The sequence below is a fragment of the Procambarus clarkii genome, chromosome 8, assembly GCF_040958095.1.
Source record: "Procambarus clarkii isolate CNS0578487 chromosome 8, FALCON_Pclarkii_2.0, whole genome shotgun sequence".
NCBI lineage: Eukaryota > Metazoa > Arthropoda > Malacostraca > Decapoda > Cambaridae > Procambarus > Procambarus clarkii.
The window spans coordinates 13,016,888-13,037,393 of NC_091157.1; the positions used below are offsets into that span (position 1 = coordinate 13,016,888).

Here is a 20,506-nt window from a genome sequence, read left to right on the forward strand (position 1 = left end):
TAGGCCTAGAATTTTTAAGTTAGGCTCTGGATTATTTCCCTCCAGCCTTCTACAAATGTTTAAGTACAACATGTAAACATTGGTGGCTGTAACAATCAATTTTTGTACGTTTGACAAAATAGTTGCAACATGCGCCTTGCAATATGCGCCTTGCAACATGCGCCTTGCAATATAAGTGCATAAAAATTGCATCCTTATATTGCGACACAATAGTAGCAATATAAGCTGCAATCATATTAGGAGGATGGATTGTTATATTTGATATGCGGGTAATAGTCGATCCAAACTGATCCAGGTTTCTGCGATTGCAATAACATCTATTTTGTATGTGCACACTAGTGCATTTAAGTCATCAATTTTGCTTCTAAAAATAACTGATTTCGATGTTACATTGTTATCTTACTCCTCCCGCCCCTCCCACTCTTCCACCCTCTCCCTCCCTCTCCCGCCCTCTCCCACTCCCTCCCACCCCCTCCCATCTGACATTTAATCCTAATTCCAGTTTCACCTTAATCAAAGGAGAAGGTTCACAGAGTTCGAGATTATAGGAAATGTGAGTGAAATTAACTGTGGTAGGGAACCTGGTGGGAAGGAGGGGATACCTGGAGGGAAGGAAGGGATAGCTGGAGGGAGCCTGCAGGATAGAAGGGAATATCAAAGGAAGGAGACAGTATAAACACCCACAGTGTTCAAGACAGTCACTAAAAACAGTGTAACCCAGGCAGGTCAAACACGCGGCTTGCACCAGCACACCTGGAGGCCCCATATGGCCCTCGGGGGACCCTCAGTTGTGGTGTATGGCCCATATGGCCCTCGGGGGACCCTCAGTTGTGGTGTATGGCCCATGTGGCCCTCGGGGGACCCTCAGTTGTGGTGTGTGGCCCATGTGGCCCTCAGGGGACCCTCAGTTGTGGTGTGTGGCCCTCATGTGGTGTGTGGCCCTCATGGGCCACAAAATGTGGCCCATACGGCCCTCGGGGGGGGGGAGGGCTGAGGTTGACACGCATGGTTAAACAGTGTGGCCACTGGTATTGACGACAGTGTAAGACAGTGCCACTATAGACAGTGTAAGACAGTGCCACTATAGACAGTGTAAGACAGTGCCACTATAGACAGTGTAAGACAGTGCCACTATAGACAGTGTAAGACAGTGCCACTATAGACAGTGTAAGACAGTGCCACTATAGACAGTGCCACTATAGACAGTGTAAGACAGTGCCACTATAGACAGTGTAAGACAGTGCCACTATAGACAGTGTAAGACAGAAGGGAGTCGTGGAGAAGGGAAACTGGACGCGGAGCTCCACCATTGAGTTAGGTTACTTGCAAACTTTTCGAAATGGAATGGACAGATATGTGAGTGAGAATGTGTGTGTGTTGGTGGGGGCCTGCCTCGTCTGTGTGTTGGTGGGGGCCTGCCTCGTCTGTGTGTTGGTGGGGGCCTGCCTCGTCTGTGTTGGTGGGGGCCTGCCTCGTCTGTGTGTTGGTGGGGGCCTGCCTCGTCTGTGTGTTGGTGGGGGCCTGCCTCGTCTGTGTTGGTGGGGGCCTGCCTAGTCTGTGTGTTGGTGGGGGCCTGCCTCGTCTGTGTTGGTGGGGGCCTGCCTCGTCTGTGTGTTGGTGGGGGCCTGCCTCGTCTGTGTGTTGGTGGGGGCCTGCCTCGTCTGTGTGTTGGTGGGGGCCTGCCTCGTCTGTGTTGGTGGGGGCCTGCCTCGTCTGTGTGTTGGTGGGGGCCTGCCTCGTCTGTGTGTTGGTGGGGGCCTGCCTCGTCTGTGTTGGTGGGGGCCTGCCTCGTCTGTGTGTTGGTGGGGGCCTGCCTCGTCTGTGTGTTGGTGGGGCCCAGCCTCGTCTGTGTGTTGCTGGGGGCCTGCCTCGTCTGTGTGTTGCTGGGGGCCTGTCTCGTCTGTGTGTTGGTGGGGGCCTGCCTCGTCTGTGTGTTGCTGGGGGCCTGCCTCGTCTGTGTGTTGGTGGGGGCCTGCCTTGTCTGTGTGTTGGTGGGGGCCTGCCTCGTCTGTGTGTTGCTGGGGGCCTGCCTCGTCTGTGTGTTGGTGGGGGCCTGCCTCGTCTGTGTGTTGGTGGGGGCCTGCCTCGTCTGTGTGTTGGTGGGGGCCAGCCTCGTCTGTGTTGTTGGGGGCCTGCCTCGTCTGTGTGTTGGTGGGGCCCAGCCTCGTCTGTGTGTTGGTGGGGGCCTGCCTCGTCTGTGTGTTGGTGGGGGCCTGCCTCGCCTGTGTGTTGGTGGGGGCCTGCCTCGTCTGTGTGTTGGTGGGGCCTGCCTCGTCTGTGTGTTGGTGGGGGCCTGCCTCGTCTGAGTGTTGGTGAGGGCCTGCCTCGTCTGTGTGTTGGTGGGGGCCAGCCTCGTCTGTGTGTTGGTGGGGACCTGCCTCGTCTGTGTGTTGGTGGGGGCCTGCCTCGTCTGAGTTGGTGGGGGCCTGCCTCGTCTGTGTGTTGGTGGGTGCCTGCCTCGTCTGTGTGTTGGTGGGGGCCTGCCTCGTCTGTGTTGGTGGGGACCTGCCTCGTCTGTGTGTTGGTGGGGGCCTGCCTCGTCTGTGTTGGTGGGGGCCTGCCTCGTCTGTGTGTTGGTGGGTGCCTGCCTCGTCTGTGTGTTGGTGGGGCCCAGCCTCGTCTGTGTTGCCGGGGGTCTGCCTCGTCTGTGTGTTGGTGGGGCCCAGCCTCGTCTGTGTGTTGGTGGGGGCCTGCCTCGTCTGTGTTGGTGGGGGCCTGCCTCGTCTGTGTTGGTGGGGGCCTGCCTCGTCTGTGTGTTGGTGGGTGCCTGCCTCGTCTGTGTGTTGGTGGGGCCCAGCCTCGTCTGTGTGTTGGTGGGGGCCTGCCTCGTCTGTGTGTTGGTGGGGGCCTGCCTCGTCTGTGTTGCTGGGGGCCTGCCTCGTCTGTGTTGCTGGGGGCCTGCCTCGTCTGTGTGTTGGTGGGGCCCAGCCTCGTCTGTGTGTTGGTGGGGCCCAGCCTCGTCTGTGTGTTGGTGGGGGCCTGCCTCGTCTGTGTGTTGCTGGGGGCCTGTCTCGTCTGTGTGTTGGTGGGGGCCTGCCTCGTCTGTGTGTTGCTGGGGGCCTGTCTCGTCTGTGTGTTGGTGGGGGCCTGCGTCGTCTGTGCGTTGCTGGGGGCCTGCCTCGTCTGTGTGTTGGTGGGGGCCTGCCTCGTCTGTGTGTTGGTGGGGGCCTGCCTCGTCTGTGTGTTGCTGGGGGCCTGCCTCGTCTGTGTGTTGGTGGGGCCCAGCCTCGTCTGTGTGTTGGTGTGGGCCTGCCTCGTCTGTGTGTTGGTGGGGGCCTGCCTCGCCTGTGTGTTGGTGGGGGCCTGCCTCGTCTGTGTGTTGGTGGGGCCTGCCTCGTCTGTGTGTTGGTGGGGGCCTGCCTCGTCTGTGTGTTGGTGGGGGCCTGCCTCGTCTGTGTGTTGGTGGGGGCCTGCCTCGTCTGTGTGTTGGTGGGGCCCAGCCTCGTCTGTGTGTTGGTGGGGGCCTGCCTCGTCTGTGTGTTGGTGGGGGCCTGCCTCGTCTGTGTGTTGGTGGGGGCCTGCCTCGTCTGTGTTAGTGGGGGCCTGCCTCGTCTGTGTTGGTGGGGGCCAGCCTCGTCTGTGTTGGTGGGGGCCTGCCTCGTCTGTGTTGGTGGGGGCCTGCCTCGTCTGTGTGTTGGTGGGGGCCTGCCTCGTCTGTGTGTTGGTGGGGCCCTGCCTCGTCTGTGTGTTGGTGGGGGCCTGCCTCGTCTGTGTGTTGGTGGGGGCCTGCCTCGTCTGTGTTGGCGGGGGCCTGCCTCGTCTGTGTGTTGGTGGGGGCCTGCCTCGTCTGTGTGTTGGTGGGGACCTGCCTCGTCTGTGTGTTGGTGGGGGGCCTGCCTCGTCTGTGTTGGTGGGGGCCTGCCTCGTCTGTGTTGGTGGGGGCCTGCCTCGTCTGTGTGTTGGTGGGGGCCTGCCTCGTCTGTGTGTTGGTGGGGGCCTGCCTCGTCTGTGTGTTGGTGGGGGCCTGCCTCGTCTGTGTGTTGGTGGGGGCCTGCCTCGTCTGTGTGTTGGTGGGGGCCTGCCTCGTCTGTGTGTTGTGGGGGCCTGCCTCGTCTGTGTGTTGGTGGTGGCCTGCCTCGCCTGTGTGTTGGTGGGGACCTGCCTCGTCTGTGTGTTGGTGGGTGCCTTCCTCGTCTGTGTTGGTGGGGGCCTGCCTCGTCTGTGTGTTGGTGGGGACCTGCCTCGTCTGAGTGTTGGTGGGGGCCTGCCTCGTCTGTGTGTTGGCGGGGGCCTGCCTCGTCTGTGTGTTGGTGGGGGCCTGCCTCGCCTGTGTGTTGGTGGGGGCCTGCCTCGTCTGTGTTGGTGGGGGCCTGCCTCGTCTGTGTGTTGGTGGGGGCCTGCCTCGTTTGTGTTGGTGGGGGCCTGCCTCGTTTGTGTTGGTGGGGGCCTGCCTCGTCTGTGTGTTGGTGGTGGCCTGCCTCGCCTGTGTGTTGGTGGGGACCTGCCTCGTCTGTGTGTTGGTGGGTGCCTTCCTCGTCTGTGTTGGTGGGGGCCTGCCTCGTCTGTGTGTTGGTGGGGACCTGCCTCGTCTGTGTGTTGGTGGGGGCCTGCCTCGTCTGTGTGTTGGCGGGGGCCTGCCTCGTCTGTGTGTTGGTGGGGGCCTGCCTCGCCTGTGTGTTGGTGGGGGCCTGCCTCGTCTGTGTTGGTGGGGGCCTGCCTCGTCTGTGTGTTGGTGGGGGCCTGCCTCGTTTGTGTTGGTGGGGGCCTGCGTCGTTTGTGTTGGTGGGGGCCTGCCTCGTCTGTGTGTTGGTGGGGGCCTGCCTCGTCTGTGTGTTGGTGGGGCCTTGCCTCACTTCACATAGCACATCTAGTGGCCCAATAAGAGCCTGGATCTACCTGACGGAAAACAAGGCCTACCACACAAAAAAAAGTACAAAGATAACATCAAAAAAGTACACAAGCATCTGAGTGTGTGTATATAAATACTACATAGCTACCATATATATGTAAACTCTATAGATATCCACATATGTTGAAATACATGTGAAGAACCTCACAGACTCTCGCAGCTTTCGGGAAACGACGTCAAGCTCAGCTTACTGTCGAAGCTTACTGAGACAACAGTATTGTCTGAGTAAGATGACTGCCTGTCATCTTAACTTCAGTAAGGAGGACAGCCCGCCTGCTATGATAAGTCTTCCTTTATCTGTACCTCTTTATCGTCGTCATTCCCGTTCCATCCACCCGCTCCATCTTCAAAAGGTTGTCACCGAGAAGCGTCTCAGTAGTTAAGGACATAATGACTCACCTCCGATGACCTGACAGGAGAGGGTGACCTCAGCGCCTTCAGGGTAGGGTCCGGCCCGGCCCTTGACCCTGGTGTCCTGGGCGTAGTCGCTGGTGATCGTTAGACTCCGAGGAGGTACTGTGTAGGAGAGGCAAATATGGGCAATTAGTTGTGTTTAGTTTGTACAGGGTACAGGAGCAGGCGGCTACTGACTCCTGTTAGCAGGCTGAGAGCTTTCCCTTCCCATAGCTCATGGTAAGCCTTAACCTACTAGTTTTACACACAGGTGGGTACAGGAGCAGACGACTGCTGACTCCTGTTAGTAGGGTAAGGCTTACCATGAACTATGGAGGGCTAACAGGAGCAGACGACTGCTGACTCCTGTTAGCAGGCTGAGAGCTTTCCCTTCCCATAGCTCATGGTAAGCCTTACCCTACTAGTTTTCCCTGGAACACGGGAAGTTGTAGGAACATTACTGCTTGGTGAACAGAGGCTCCCAGACAAGCCTCGATAAACAGGGCAAGAACCCAGACCAAATCACTAGCGGCTCCCTGTCTGTCTGTCTGTACCCTCGAACAAGCAACAGACACTCCGAGTGTAAGCTGTGCAAGCATCAACTGGGTGATAATGCAACCGAGACAATTATTCAGTCCGTCCTTTCCAACGTTCACAGCGTCAATAAACTGATGTACTAAATTCCCCGAACCTAACTTACCCGAGGACCCACTAATAGAAAACGGGACATCACGTCAATTTTGACAGCCGCTGTAATTTTTAGTATATCATATTTAGGCTTTAGGGGATTAATACGTCTAAATGGGATGTATTTATATTTTTTTTATTGATACATGAGGTACATCTGCGTTAGTGCAGCTGCCCTAGACTATATGAAGTGCAGTACAGTGTGTGTCAGAAAAACAAACTAGGTGATGCTAAAAAATCTCCATCACACAGGATGGTTAGTCATACAGAGGCATGTGATGTACTAATGACGCATTAGTAAAGAAATCTAGGGACTCAGCCAGCCATCTTTCACTAACATCGTGCTGGGTTTGCAATGGGACCTGACATCTCTGGATTGTCCCTGGATGGGTGTTCTGGGAGCTCTTCTACTCCCCAAGCCTGGCCCGGGGCCGGACGTGACTTGAGCTTGATCCAACAGACTGTTCCTTGGCGCGGCCCGCAGGCACACACTCGCTCTTCAGCCCGGTGTGTCCGGCACTTCTTCCAGGAAAACTGTCCAGTTTTTTTCTTGAAAACTTCCACTTTTATTCCGGCAATATTTCTCATACTTGCTGGGAAGATATTGAACAACCGTGGACCAGCATGGTCCGATCGCTAACATCGACGGTTACACGTGGATGTTTGCGATCGGACGAGCGGATGTTACGCAAAACATCCACATAGAAATGTGTAGGTTAGATAGGTTAGGTGGCTTGGGTCCACACATTAAAGTGCCCCCCCTCCTCTTGCCCCCTCCCCCCAGGGAATGCCGGGTAACCCGTCATTTATACTTTTCTTCTCAGTACCTCGATTGTGTGGGAGAAATGTAATCTATATCCCACTTGCTGCTCGTGTATTTTGGCCACGTTGGGGCCCGAGAAGAACAATTTTGTTTTTAAAAATTGTGGTCTTTATAACTAGTTTCTTTTTGGGATGATTACGGCGCCCTCCCAGTGTGTACACTAGGAGACCTGCACCTGGGTTTACACAAGGACATGTACACCCAAGAGGGTATACACCTCAATAGTCAGGTAAACCATATGTGTCCTGGGAAATATGCACAATATGGGATGTACGCCTAAACCAGGGATGTGTACCTATCCCAGGGGGATGTATAACCCAGGGAATACATGCCCCAGGGGATGGATACCTCAGGGGCTGTATATTCCACATGTAGACTAACCTCTGACCCTGTGACCTGAAGATTTAGTCAACGAGTTCAAGAATAAAAGACATTTAGAATTAAGTTACCGTAAAAGTTCCTCCAAGAGGTGGAGCCACAGACTTATTCCGTACTCAAGTTGGTGCGTTCCTAAATTACAGCTGAAAGTGAGAGTTTACCACTGAAACTGAGAGCTTTAGTATTGAAAGTGAGAGTTTATCATTTAAAAGAACTTTACCATTGAAAGTAAGTTTACCATTGAAAGTGAGAGTTTACCATTGAAAGGGTATGTTTACCATTGAAAATGAGAGCTTTACCATTGAAAATGAGAGCTTTACCATTGAAAGTAAGTTTACCATTGAAAGTGAGGGGTTTTACTATTGAAAGTGAAAGTTTATCAGCGAAAGTGAGGGTTTTATGTCGAAAGCAAAAAGCTTCAGCATTGAAAGTGAGAGCTTAAATATTGAAAGTTTAAATACTAATATTGTAAGTTAAAGTGCTATCGTGTCAGGGTAAAATGCTATCATCAAGAGTTTGAGTGCTATCATGGAAAGTTAGTGCTAACATGGAAAGTTAGAGTGTTACCATGGATAATCAGAGTGCTACATGGAAAGTTTGTGCTAACATGGAAAGTTAGTGTTCCCGTGGAAAGTTAGTGTTCCTATGGAAAGTTAGTGGTATCATGGAAAGTTAGAGTGTTACCGTGGGTAATCAGAGTGCTACCATGGAAAGTTAGTGGTACCATGGAAAGTTAGTGTTCCTATGGAAAGTTAGTGTTTCCATGGAAAGTTAGTGTTCCCATGGAAAGTTAGTGTTCCCATGGAAAGTTAGTGTTCCCATGGATAGTTAGTGGTACCATGGAAAGTTAGTGCTCCCATGGAAAGTTAGTGCTACCATGGAAAGTTAGTGCTACCATGGAGAGTTAGTGCTACCATGGAAAGTTAGTGCTACCATGGAAAGTTAGTGCTACCATGGAAAGTTAGTGCTACCATGGAAAGTTAGTGCTACCATGGAAAGTTAGTGCTACCATGGAAAGTTAGTGCTACCATGGAAAGTTAGTGCTACCATGGAAAGTTAGTGCTACCATGGAAAGTTAGTGCTACCATGGAAAGTTACTGCTACCATGGAAAGTTAGTGCTACCATGGAAAGTTAGTGCTACCATGGAAAGTTAGTGTTCCCATGGAAAGTTAGTGCTACCATGGAAAGTTAGTGCTAACATGGAAAGTTAGTGCTCCCATGGAAAGTTAGTGCTAACATGGAAAGTTAGTGCTACCATGGAAAGTTAGTGCTACCATGGAAAGTTAGTGCTACCATGGAAAGTTAGTGCTACCATGGAAAGTTAGTGCTACCATGGAAAGTTAGTGCTACCATGGAAAGTTAGTGTTCCCATGGAAAGTTAGTGCTACCATGGAAAGTTAGTGCTACCATGGAAAGTTAGTGCTACCATGGAGAGTTAGTGCTAACATGGAAAGTTAGTGCTACCATGGAAAGTTAGTGCTACCATGGAGAGTTAGTGCTACCATGGAAAGTTAGTGCTACCATGGAAAGTTAGTGCTACCATGGAAAGTTAGTGCTACCATGGAAAGTTAGTGCTACCATGGAAAGTTAGTGCTACCATGGAAAGCTAGTGCTACCATGGAAAGTTAGTGCTAACATGGAAAGTTAGTGTTCCCATAGAAAGTTAGTGCTACCATGGAAAGTTAGTGCTAACATGGAAAGTTAGTGCTACCATGGAAAGTTAGTGTTCCCGTAGAAAGTTAGTGCCAACATGGAAAGTTAGTGCTACCATGGAAAGTTAGTGCTAACATGGAAAGTTAGTGCTACCATGGAAAGTTAGTGTTCCCATAGAAAGTTAGTGCTACCATGGAAAGTTAGTGTTCCCATGGAAAGTTAGTGCTACCATGGAAAGTTAGTGTTCCCATGGAAAGTTAGTGCTACCATGGAAAGTTAGTGTTCCCATGGAAAGTTAGTGCTACTATGGAAAGTTAGTGTTCCCATATAAAGTTAGTGCTCCCATATAAAGTTAGTGCTACCATGGAAACAGACAATCAGATCCCCACATGGTGTTAAAATCCTGAGCCATAACTCCCAGAACAAGAGGAACGAACTATGCAAAACAAAATTTCACGACTTTGTGGTCAGAAAAGTAATTTCAAATTGTTTTCAGACTTTGACTTTTGATCTCTCAGACTTTGTCGCACCATCTCCAGCCTTCGCAGTAGGCAAGAACATATTACAACACCCATCGCGTTCACATGATTTCCCCACTATGTAAATAATGATTCAGTGGTCCAAAACCCTCATCTCCAGATGAGTGTAGGATCACTCAGACCTCTGGAGTCGTACTCTAAAGTTGATTCAGAGAATCAACGGACAACTCGACACAGAAGCTCTGAAAATCTGAATTTCAGAACTCACGTGAAGGAGTTCAGGAACTCATGTAACCTGATCACAAGTACTCGAGGATGAAAGAACTGATTTCAAGAGTTTGATTTGCAGGAACTTAATCTTAGAACTTACTCCGTGGGATCGACTTCTTAGTTGGGATTTGAGAACTTACCCACGACTTCGAGTCTAATCCGGAGATTCCTGGTGGGGGACTCGAGGAAGTCAACGCGGCAACGGTAGTCACCCTCGTCCTTGAGCTGGACCTCCTCCAGGAGAAGACCTCGTTGTCGTCCTCCAAGTCTCATGTAGGCTCGTCCTCCCAGGCTCTGCTCCGCCCAGTGGCTAGCTCGCTCCAGACTCACGCTCCGAGCGTCCAAACTGCAAGAAGAAATGCGGAAATAGTGTTAGCTCTAATATTACTGTAATTTTGTCCCTCATTGAAAAAATAATGTGTTTTATGGTGAAAAGTTAATCTGATGGGTATTTTATGTCTTACTAACGATAAAAGATTCACTTAAACTACGCAAGCGGTGAAGGAATCTCTGAAATATACTGAAGACCAGTCAATGAAAAGCGAATCTCGCTCCCTGAAGTCTGACTGAAACTCTCTAGCTTCGATCATTGGCTTCGAAGTCAATAGTCTCTTGTGGACTTTCTCTCCGGGAGTCCAGGCCGCCAGGAGTGGAACACCAACTTTCAGGTATTTCCCTTCTGGCGAGGAAACAAAAATTTCTTTGAATCTCGGGAAAACTTCTGCTTCGGCCGCGGGACAAATTATTTGTGACTTCACGCTAGTAGCGAAGGCAAGAAAGGTGGAAGTGGGGGGAGAATCAATATAATATAGTTTATAGAATGGTGGTTAAAGCTGCAATTGGACAAATACAAGATTGACAAGATGCCTGTTCAACAACAGTGTTCCAGGAGACACAAGAGTATAGTTACTATGTTATGTCAGTGGCAGCAACTGCTTTCCTGAACGCTGGGTCAAATCCCTGGATTGTTTCAGTGAATTACTCATGATGTATTTCACACCATTGTGGTTCCTCAGTGTGCATGTGGCGGGTGAGTATGGCGGGGAGCCACACCCAGACCAGAGTGTATATGGGGGATAAGATCATAAGAAGAAGAACATAAGAGTGAAGGTAACTGCAGAAGGCCTATTGGCCCATACGAGGCAGCTCCTATTTATGTCCACCCAATCTCATTCATATATACGTCTAACCTACGCTTGAAACAATGGAGACAATGAAACAATGTCATAGGACATTGTTAGTGTCCACTTCACTCAAGCGATCCTGTGCAGACGATGAGTCACAATAACGTGGATGAAGATATGATGACCAGACCACACACCAGATGATGAGTAGACGACGACGATTCGGTCCGTCCTGGACCAGAAACAAGTGGGTTGTGATGGGATGTGTGAAGACTTGGCCTGGTGTCATCTTGGGGCCTCAACACCCATAGTGGAATCAGTAGCACTCCAGATTAAATTACAGTGTATCGTGGTCCAGTGGGTTAAAGTGCAAGGCTGAGGTGACTCAGTACAATGGTTCGAATCCCCCAGATTGCTCCAATGATTTCCGCAAGGAATAATCTCGTGTTCAATCCTCACAATTGTGATTTAATTAATTTTTAATTCACTCGACTCTTATTATCCAGAGTTTAAATTAAAATGTCGAAAATGTAAGTTAGACGACCTACGTAAATCTGACCCAGGCGAGGCTCTGAATCCCCGGATTACGTACAGCTGATTATATTATATAAAAGACTTCTTAAACATAAGCGATTTATGATGATAATTCATAATTCTCGTTGCCGGGGACAGGAAGCCTGCACCAAGTCTTTGTGATGTCCTCATAGGCCTACTGCTGACCTCACACAAGATGCAACCCACAACTGTTGCCTCACTCCCAGATACCTATTTACTGCGAGGTGAACAGAGGCATCAGGAAAACGTGCCCAACTGTTTCTGTTCGTAGCATTCATTTGAATAAAATCCAAGCAAACAATATTCCGGTTTGGGTAAAAAAATTTCACTCAGTCATCAGTCTCGAGACCTTCACTCAGTCATCAGTCTCGTGACCTTCACTCAGTCATCAGAGACTCGTGACCTTCACTCAGTCATCAGTCTCGTGTCCTTCACTCAGTCATCAGAGACTCGTGACCTTCACTCAGTCATCAGACTCGTGTCCTTCACTCAGTCATCAGAGTCTCGTGACCTTCACTCAGTCATCAGAGTCTCGTGACCTTCACTCAGTCATCAGAGTCTCGTGACCTTCACTCAGTCATCAGAGTCTCGAGACCTTCACTCAGTCATCAGTCTCGTGACCTTCACTCAGTCATCAGAGTCTCGTGACCTTCACTCAGTCATCAGTCTCGTGACCTTCACTCAGTCATCAGAGTCTCGTGTCCTTCACTCAGTCATCAGTCTCGTGACCTTCACTCAGTCATCAGAGACTCGTGACCTTCACTCAGTCATCAGTCTCGTGACCTTCACTCAGTCATCAGAGACTCGTGACCTTCACTCAGTCATCAGTCTCGTGTCCTTCACTCAGTCATCAGAGACTCGTGACCTTCACTCAGTCATCAGAGACTCGTGACCTTCACTCAGTCATCAGAGACTCGTGACCTTCACTCAGTCATCAGTCTCGTGTCTTTCACTCAGTCATCAGAGACTCGTGACCTTCACTCAGTCATCAGAGACTCGTGACCTTCACTCAGTCATCAGAGACTCGTGTCCTCCACTCAGTCATCAGTCTCGTGTCCTTCACTCAGTCATCATTCTCGTGACCTTCACTCAGTCATCAGAGACTCGTGTCCTCCACTCAGTCATCAGTCTCGTGTCCTTCACTCAGTCATCAGTCTCGAGACCTTCACTCAGTCATCAGAGACTCGTGACCTTCACTCAGTCATCAGTCTCGAGACTTTCACTCAGTCATCAGTCTCGAGACCTTCACTCAGTCATCAGAGACTCGTGACCTTCACTCAGTCATCAGTCTCGAGACCTTCACTCAGTCATCAGTCTCGAGACCTTCACTCAGTCATCAGAGTCTCGTGACCTTCACTCAGTCATCAGAGTCTCGTGACCTTCACTCAGTCATCAGTCTCGAGACCTTCACTCAGTCATCAGTCTCGAGACCTTCACTCAGTCATCAGTCTCGAGACCTTCACTCAGTCATCAGAGTCTCGTGACCTTCACTCAGTCATCAGTCTCGAGACCTTCACTCAGTCATCAGTCTCGAGACCTTCACTCAGTCATCAGAGTCTCGTGACCTTCACTCAGTCATCAGTCTCGTGTCCTTCACTCAGTCATCAGAGACTCGTGACCTTCACTCAGTCATCAGAGTCTCGAGACCTTCACTCAGTCATCAGAGTCTCGAGACCTTCACTCAGTCATCAGTCTCGTGACCTTCACTCAGTCATCAGAGTCTCGTGACCTTCACTCAGTCATCAGAGACTCGTGACCTTCACTCAGTCATCAGAGACTCGTGACCTTCACTCAGTCATCAGAGACTCGAGACCTTCACTCAGTCATCAGAGACTCGAGACCTTCACTCAGTCATCAGAGTAAGGTATGTTAACCACTCCGCCATGATAGGGGGGGTAAAAGAGTTGAACACCTTATTCCTCCTCCCCCCCCATAACACCTGTGTTCCATCCTCTTTAAGTCATTACATTTCTAATCTGAGGACCACATCACTGGGATCCCGAGATGGTTCAGGAAGGGTGGTGGAGTTGCCTCACCTAACCTGGTGAGTCCGATGCATAGAAAACGTTAATATTGCAGTGCTTGGAGTGCGTGGAGAGGGGGGGACCTGCTGCATGGGTAACAGCTTCTCCCCCCCGTATCAACCTACCCTGGCTTTGGGCCCTGGGGAGGTCACTCCAGACCAGGCCGACATCAGAGCGCAACTCCATAGTCTCCTGAGACTGATGGAGGCCTACTAGTGACCTTTATTAATACGTCGCATCTTTACGGAATTGACCAATCGGTTAAACAATTTACGTATTACACACAGAAATTACAATAGCGTGATGCATCAGTTGAACAAGTCCACAAGGGCCGTGACGAGGGTTCGAAGGCAGCGTCTGGGATCCTCTCGGACGTAGGTTCGAACCCTCGTCACGGCCCTTGTGGATTTGTTCAATTTACGTATTAGTTTAAAGCATCGTGATAGTGACGTTTTCTAAGCATCTACTTTGATAGCTTATGTGGGTTGCCTGCGGTTCGTACGTTTATAATTAGGCAGAACAGTTGCAGTGTATACGGAATGACAAATCAATAAAACAAGGAAGTGGTTACCCATGGTAATGGCAGCAACCGTGGCAACATAGCGATGATTGTTGCTACCGACGGCAACGACAACACAGTGTGTTCACTGTTTTACTTCCTATTACACTGTACCGTACTACATAGTTTAGTTTTTCACTAAACTTTAGTGAAGAGTCTTCCCTATGAATAAGAACATCTAGGAATGGTAAACATTCATCAATTTTAGTTTCCATAGTAAATTTTATAGAGTTGACTTATTAAGTTTGACTTGTAGCCAAACTTAATGAACAAGTCACCTCTATAAAATTTACTATGGAAACTAAAATTGATAAATGTTTACCATTCCTAGATGTTCTTATTCATAGGGAAGACTCTTCACTAAAGTTTAGTGTCTACAGAAAACCTACGAATAATTTATCTTATGTTCATTATTTTTCAGGGCATAGATACAATGTGAAAAAGTCAATTTTTTCTTCAATGTATCTAAGAGCTCTTCGAGTTGTGAGTCCAGAATTTTTAGACGAAGAGTTTAAGAATATTGACTCGATTGGTCTCAAGCTTTGTTACCCACTGAGTTTTTTGGAAGTTTGCCGTAGCAAAGCACGGCGTACATATTATAATAATATATGCAGTGAAAGAATTCGCCCAAAGAATGTGTTATATTTACCATATTTCTCTGGGCTTGAGAATATTGTCAAGGCCTTGAAACTTTTTAATATACATGTATTGTTTAGCTACGAAAATACTGTTGGTAAGCTATTAGTTAGGAACAGCCCTCGTTGTGATAATTGTGTCATTTATAAAATACCTTGTAATGACTGTAATAAGTTCTATGTTGGCCAAACATCTAAAGATTTGAAATGTAGAATTTCACAACATAAATACTCTGTAAGACATGGCCAATTGTCTAATGCTTTGTTTGTTCATCTGTCAGAAGATGCTCACCAAATTGATTGGGAGATGGCGTCTTCAATAACGAATTGTAAAAGCACTTATAACAGAAACATAATTGAATCTGCTTTGATACAGATCACAAAAGAAAGTAATTTGAACATTAGCAGTGGTTTATATAACTTAGATCCATTTTTAATAGATCAATTAAAGGGCGATTTAAGTAGGATTATTGGAACACATTTGTCTCACTAATTCATTGTAAATATTTACTATTTTATGCTATAATTATCCATGTGTGGGCCTGTGTGCGGTTGCTGCATCGGATAGGCCAATAGGCCGTCTGCAGTGTCCACGTATTGTACCTCACCTCACTCCACCATTCTCTCCTGCCTATTTATGTCCAGTACTCGACCTGTAAAATCACTCCTTCTGAAGATGTATTAATATACGAAAGTACTTAAGGAAATTCCTTTTTCAATTTTCCTCCGTGGTCTGACACTGTCATATATATATATATATATATATATATATATATATATATATATATATATATATATATATATATATATATATATATATATATATATATATGCGCATTCTCACAGTCAGCAGCAAACTTTCATAACTGAAGAAAAATCCGCGAAACAACGGAATTATTGGTTGGATCATCGAGGGTCAAGGTAGAGGGAGAGGGAAGTTGGTGAGGGGTGAGGTAGCCTGGGGTGTAAAGGGTGAGGTGTGAGGAGACATAGTGAGGGGTGAGGTAGCCTGAGGTGTGAGGGGTGAGGTAGCCTGAGGTGTGAGGAGACAGAGTGAGGGGTGAGGTAGCCTGGAGTGTGAGGAGACAAAGAGATGACATAGTGAGGGAAGTACCCACATATGGTAGGGAGAGCTGTACAGAGTGTGACTTGCGTCTTCTCGATGTGCCACTTCGTAAAAAACACAACTATTTAACCTTTAACTCAAGCAACCCACCTAACCCATCGAGGCGTCTGCATAGAAAACGTCAATATTACGATGTTTTAATGTTTACAAATACGTCGCATATTTTTACTGGACTAATAATTTCTGTGAGAAAAAAACAAATGCATGAGATTGGCGAAAACAATAACATACAGGTGACGCCTGTGTGAACAAACACACACCTGTATGTTTACATAAACAACACACCTGTCCGTGTATGGCACGTGACTTCCTGTAACAAGCAGTAGACTTACACGAGGTCCCGTGTTAGTTTAACATTGTATTAACCTTCAACGTGACACCACATTCATATGACACACTAAATCAAAACATTACGAGCCCCGTCCCTGCCAACTCTCAGCGTAAACACACCATTTTTTAAAACGTTTTTTAAACGTTGTAAACGGTTTTAAACGTAAAAACCTATTTAAGCTAATCCTGTTACAAACTTGTTGTACTCTTTCAAGTCAATGCTCAGTACTGGGTAAGGGAGCACCTGAAGGGCAGAAGACAAAGAGTCAGAGGAGTGACGACTCGAGCTGGAGGAGTGTAGCAAGTGGGGGGTCCCGCAGGGCTCGGTCCTGGGACCACTGCTATTCCTAATTTATGATTAGTGGTCCACCCGAGGGAGTGAGCTCATATATGACCAGACCACACACTAGTAGGTGAAGGGACGACGACGTCCCTTCATCACGTCCCTAAAGGTCATCATACTTTAGCCACGTTGTTGTGAGCTCATATATCTCAATCTTTGCAAAAGACACAAAGCTAATGAGGAATGGTAAAACAGAGAAGAACTGTTGAATGTTACAACAAGATATTGTCAAACTCCAAGACTGTTCAAGCAAATGGGTGCCGGAGTTCAGTCCCAATAAATGTATGGTAATGAAAATTACTAGAGGAGTTATCCACACCACCAACACCAGAGGCACACACACAGGCAGGGTGCCATCAGCAGCATATGCGACGCTGCCAAGCATTAGAGCGTCGCTTAAAAACAAAACCAGGACTCTTTCACGACAACCATCACAGCCAACACTACGAGGATAGATTGAGAAGACTGAACCTCACAGCCCTGCAGGACCAAAATAAAAAAAATAGTAGAGCTATGATTACAGCATACAAGATACTGAGGGGAATAGACACGGGGGACACAAACAACCTCTATAAATTGAGATAAAGGAGAACAAGCGGACATAAGTGAAAGCTGGAAACACAACCGTGACGAAGGAATGTAAGGAAATACTCGTCCCCTGTACGGGCGGTGAACAAGTGGAAGGCACAGAAGGAAGAAGCTGTAGAAGCCACCTCCATCCACAATTAAGGCTAAGATTCGGCAGAATAGTTAAATTATAACAACTGGTACAGCGGCCAGTAGGCGGGTTGTAAAGAACTAGACCTCACTCCCCTGAAGACTGATAGTAAACACAGTGGGAGAGATCAGAGGTTGTGGGAGAGAGAGAGCAGAGGTAGTGGGAGAGATCAGAGGTAGTGGGAGAGAGCAGAGGTAGTGGGAGAGAGCAGAGGTAGTGAGAGAGAGCAGAGGTAGTGGGAGAGATCAGAGGCAGTGGGAGAGAGCAGAGGTAGTGAGAGAGAGCAGAGGTAGTGGGAGAGAGAGAGAGAGCAGAGGTAGTGAGAGAGAGCAGAGGTAGTGAGAGAGAGCAGAGATAGTGAGAGAGAGCAGAGGTAGTGGGAGAGATCAGAGGTAGTGGGAGAGAGCAGAGGTAGTGGGAGAGAGCAGAGGTAGTGAGAGATCAGAGGTAGTGGGAGAGAGCAAAGGTAGTGAGAGATCAGAGGTAGTGGGAGAGAGCAAAGGTAGTGAGAGATCAGAGGTAGTGGGAGAGAGCAAAGGTAGTGAGAGATCAGAGGTAGTGGGAGAGAGCAAAGGTAGTGAGAGAGGTGGTATATGTCTCACATTCATTGGTATAATCCGCGTTACGATTCTACTTAAACAAGTCTAATCAAGAACTCAATTACTGAACTCTGCTCGTGGACCTCTTACTCTCCCCCCCCCTTCCGACATATCTTGTACCCCATACTCCTGTATCTGTACCTCCAGATATGTCTTGCACCCCCTACTCTCCTTAAAGTAAACCCCTTAAAATGCCTCATTGGCATACTTAGTGACCTGATCTTAGGTTACTTTAAGCACAAGTGTCTTAGTGTAAACAACAATTATTCAGGTCTTAGAGATTAACTCAAGAGTCCAGATGTTGAATAAGTTAATATTACCAGCACGTAAACTAATGATCTTACGATCTGGTCAGTTTACCTGCATATTAGGGGGTGCGCCGACGTCCTCCATAGCAACAGGTAAACCTGAGCTATTAATACAAGCGTGGGAAGCTTACCTATATATAGGGGTACCAACGTCACCATGGTAGAAGAGGACGAGGTGTGTAGAGTCATTGGTCAGAGGCGGATCCATATCACAAGGCAAGAGCACCCGTCCCCCCTCCACCGCCCGCACCTTCTCCAGGGGACCTGTAGACAGAAAAAAAAAACTTTATTAAAAAGACAGAAATAACATTGACAGCTGGTAACTTGCTGTTAAGTTGAAGGACCTCTCTGGTGATTTAAGAACAGAGCTTTTGTGTTAATTACAGTGATTAGTTAACTAAGCTGGTGTAGAGTGGAGAGGCAGTGGGGTAGTTGGTCTCGGGGAGTTAGGGTACAGCCTCTGGCTAGGCTGTACCCATCACGGTGTCTGTAATGTCCGCCATTATGCTAGACAGAATTAGAAAATGGGGTGAGATAACCCAGAGCCAGATTCACGAAAGCACTTACGCAAGCACTTACGAACGTGTACATCTTTCCTCAATCTTTGACAGCTTTCGTTACAATTATTAAACAGTTTACAAACATGAAAACTTCCCATTCAACTGTTGTTATTGTTATAAACAGCCTCCTGGTGCTTCGGAGCTTATTAACTGTTTAATAATGGTAAACAAAGCCGCCAAAGATTGAGAAAAGATGTACAGATTCGTAAGTGCTTTCGTGAATCTGGCCAGTTTCCAGAAAGTGGTGACTTGGCTGTCATTAGTCACTAGACCTGTTGTTATTAGTCACTAGACCTGTTGTTATTAGTCACTGGACCTGTTGTTATTAGTCACTAGACCTGTTGTTATTAGTCACTGGACCTGTTGTTATTAGTCACTAGACCTGTTGTTATTAGTCACTAGACCTGTTGTTATTAGTCACTGGACCTGTTGTTATTAGTCACTAGACCTGTTGTTATTAGTCACTAGACCTGTTGTTATTAGTCACTGGACCTGTTGTTATTAGTCACTAGACCTGTTGTTATTAGTCACTGGACCTGTTGTTATTAGTCACTAGACCTGTTGTTATTAGTCACTAGACCTGTTGTTATTAGTCACTGGACCTGTTGTTATTAGTCACTGGACCTGTTGTTATTAGTCACTGGACCTGTTGTTATTAGTCACTAGACCTGTTGTTATTAGTCACTGGACCTGTTGTTATTAGTCACTGGACCTGTTGTTATTAGTCACTGGACCTGTTGTTATTAGTCACTGGACCTGTTGTTATTAGTCACTAGACCTGTTGTTATTAGTCACTGGACCTGTTGTTATTAGTCACTAGACCTGTTGTTATTAGTCACTGGACCTGTTATTATTAGTCACTGGACCTGTTATTATTAGTCACTGGACCTGTTGTTATTAGTCACTGGACCTGTTATTATTAGTCACTGGACCTGTTATTATTAGTCACTGGACCTTACTGTCTTTAGGATGAGTCTAAGGTGTGTTTACAAACCAGTTTGTGTGTGCTCACTACCTTTCTTTTATTTAGTGAGGAGCTAAGTGCGACAGTCTGCGAGTGTTGTATGGGATCCAGTCATACCACGAAGCCGGCGTTTGAACAATACTAATTCATTCATTTATTATACACCCAGCAGAGGGGTGTAGTGTGTTAGTACAGACAAGTTATGAGGAATTTATTGTAGAATACACTGGTGGAGTATCCCTGAGGCCGATAAATTTGTAAGTTTAATTCCTGTGTTAAATAAACTTAATTTCTGGTGGGTAGAAATAGCCTAAGCTGCTCTATCCCTTTGAGATTAATTTTTTGTTTTGTCTCAATAAACATACTTGAACTTGAACTTAATTTGTGACATGACAATCTCCTTCCTTCTATCAGTTCCCTCATTTGAATTTATTCTGTCATAACCATGTTTAGCTGTTTGCATTAATTAGCAATTTCCTTTCTTTCCTGTGATATCAGTCAGTCAGCTCCCTTAGGCTCTAAAACAGAGAAGCTAATAGTATATTTGATTAATGGTTTTATGCCAATTACCGCAACGGTAAACGAACCCATTGATCCCAGTTGTCAATATTGCTAGTAATCCCTAGTGATGTTGGTAAATATTAAGTAAAGTATTCCCTTGTGTCGCCCTTGTCAATTAATTATGAGGTTGTTAACTGTGCAGACAATGACAAAATCTCAAGGAGCCATGACGCGGATTCGTACCTGCACACTGGGTGTGCCCAGGCTCACGTTCTAGACAACTAGGTTTAACTTAGCTTAAAGATGACAATTTTTATTGGGTTATTACACTGGCTCTAAACTTGCCATTATGGGTTTGTTCTCATCTGAAACAAATGAGAACATTCGGAGGCAGAAAGAAGAACTCTTGGTTTAGATACAACTGTTATTGTTGTACCTGTGCGTTATATACGAACTGTTCTGACGTTCGAATTCTTTGTCGAGTTGGTCTTAAAGTTGTGGATGGAGGTGGCTTCCACAGCTTCTTCTTTCCGTACATTCCACTTATGGCCCACCTGTACAGGCTACGAGACATGCCAAACAATGTTTAGCATGTCTGACATCTCCTTGTCCACTTAGTCAGTTCCC

The 20,506-nt window shown here is 47.5% G+C and overlaps 1 protein-coding gene across 1 annotated transcript in view; it reads right to left on the reverse strand.

Moving 5' to 3' along the window:
* Positions 1-18,112, reverse strand: part of LOC123759587 (protein turtle homolog A) — a 67,968-nt gene extending 49,856 nt beyond the window's left edge. Inside the window, exons 1-3 of the mRNA XM_069317313.1 lie at positions 17,986-18,112; positions 9,674-9,879; positions 5,249-5,365 (exon numbers count right to left, since the gene is read on the reverse strand). Coding sequence (XP_069173414.1) covers positions 5,249-5,365; positions 9,674-9,879; positions 17,986-18,062 — 400 coding nt within the window. The 5' untranslated portion in view covers positions 18,063-18,112. The remainder of the gene's footprint in view (positions 1-5,248; positions 5,366-9,673; positions 9,880-17,985) is intronic.
* Between the last annotated feature and the right edge of the window lie 2,394 nt (positions 18,113-20,506).